We start from the raw sequence: 1,433 nt of genomic DNA, 5'->3' as shown, positions 1-1,433 counted from the left end.
GGCAGCGGCGGCGCCGCCACCGCCCGCACGCCCGCCTCCGCGCCTCCCTCTCCGACCTCCTCGCCAGCCTCCCGGGCTCGCTCGCGCTCGTCGGGCCCGCGGCGGCGGCCGCCGCGGCCGCCGTCGTCTCCTCCATCGCCTCCCCGTCCTCCTACCTCCGGAGCGGCCTCCCTCCCCCCAGCTCCCCCGATCACGAGGACGCCGACGCCGCGGCCGCCGGCGAGTGGATCCTCTTCACCAGCCCGACGCCGTTCAACCGCTGCGTGCTGCTGCGCTGCCCGTCCGTGTCCTTCGAGGACGGGGGCGTGCTGCTCGACGGCGTCAACGAGCGCCTGCTCACCCAGGACCGCCACTACGTCAACCTCAGCCGGGGCAGCATCCCCGCCGCGCCCGCCGGGCAGGGCGCCGGCGAGGTCTCCTACCAGCGGCTCTGCATCCCCCTGGAGGACGGCGGGGTGATCGCGCTTGACTGGCCCGCTAACCTGGATCTGGACAAGGAGCATGGCCTTGATTCCACGGTGCTCGTCGTGCCCGGCACCCCCGAGGGGAGCATGGACAGGGGCATCGAGATGTTCGTGCTGGATGCGCTCAAGAATGGCTACTTCCCCATTGTCATGAACCCCAGAGGGTGCGGCGGATCACCGGTTACTACGCCAAGGTGAAGTTAGTCACTATAGCTCTTTTACAGTCTGCGATTCCGCACATTTAGCACACATATCATATCATTGTTGGAGTAAATTAATAGGCGTCAGAAACATTTTCTGTATGCCCAATTTTCGGGCTATGAGCAGAAACAGTGATTAAGAGTGAACTGTAAGTATCTGGATATGGCTATATTATTTGTTGCTTGGATCATATTTACAAACTTGAGTACTAAATTGACCAAGATATATTCTAACAGGTAATGCCATATGCTTGCTGTCTGTACATAATTTTGAATTTTGGTACTCCCCTCTCTGAGACCAGGGCTATAGTAGTACTATAGAAAATTTAAGTTTATGAGAGCCAAAACAGATCAGTAAGTGCAGCTTCGAAGCTGTAGGAAGTACTCCCTCCGTCCCATAATATAAGATGTTACTACATCCAATATGTGAGTATATTGAATGTAATAAGATCTTATATTATGGGATGGAGGGAGTATTTTGTTATTGCAATGTGATATTGTCAAGTTCAGCCAGTGTAGCGAAGCATAGTATTACTGTACTAGTTTCTTTTACTGTTATTTTATCGAGCCGTAAGCAATCATTTGTGATACTGAGAATTCTTGTAATCCGGAAACATCAGGGACCTCTAGTGATTGCTATGCCGTCGACTTAATTCACCCCTTCTATAGAGGAACATCATTGCAACATTGTACTCTGTTGATGGTTATACACAAGTTTTGATGCGTTGCAATCAGTGGCGGAGCTATGTTGGGAGCGGGGGGTGGTGGT

The 1,433-nt window shown here is 53.8% G+C and overlaps 1 protein-coding gene across 1 annotated transcript in view; it reads left to right on the top strand.

The window, feature by feature from the left end:
• Positions 1–76: 76 nt before the first annotated feature.
• Positions 77–1,433, top strand: part of LOC119309502 — a 9,683-nt gene continuing 8,326 nt past the window's right edge. The window contains exon 1 of the mRNA XM_037585493.1: positions 77–658. Coding sequence (XP_037441390.1) covers positions 552–658 — 107 coding nt within the window. The 5' untranslated portion in view covers positions 77–551. The remainder of the gene's footprint in view (positions 659–1,433) is intronic.

The sequence above is a fragment of the Triticum dicoccoides genome, chromosome 5B, assembly GCF_002162155.2.
Source record: "Triticum dicoccoides isolate Atlit2015 ecotype Zavitan chromosome 5B, WEW_v2.0, whole genome shotgun sequence".
In the NCBI taxonomy this organism is placed as follows: Eukaryota; Viridiplantae; Streptophyta; class Magnoliopsida; order Poales; family Poaceae; genus Triticum; species Triticum dicoccoides.
This window is presented reverse-complemented; position numbering and strand designations above follow the sequence as displayed.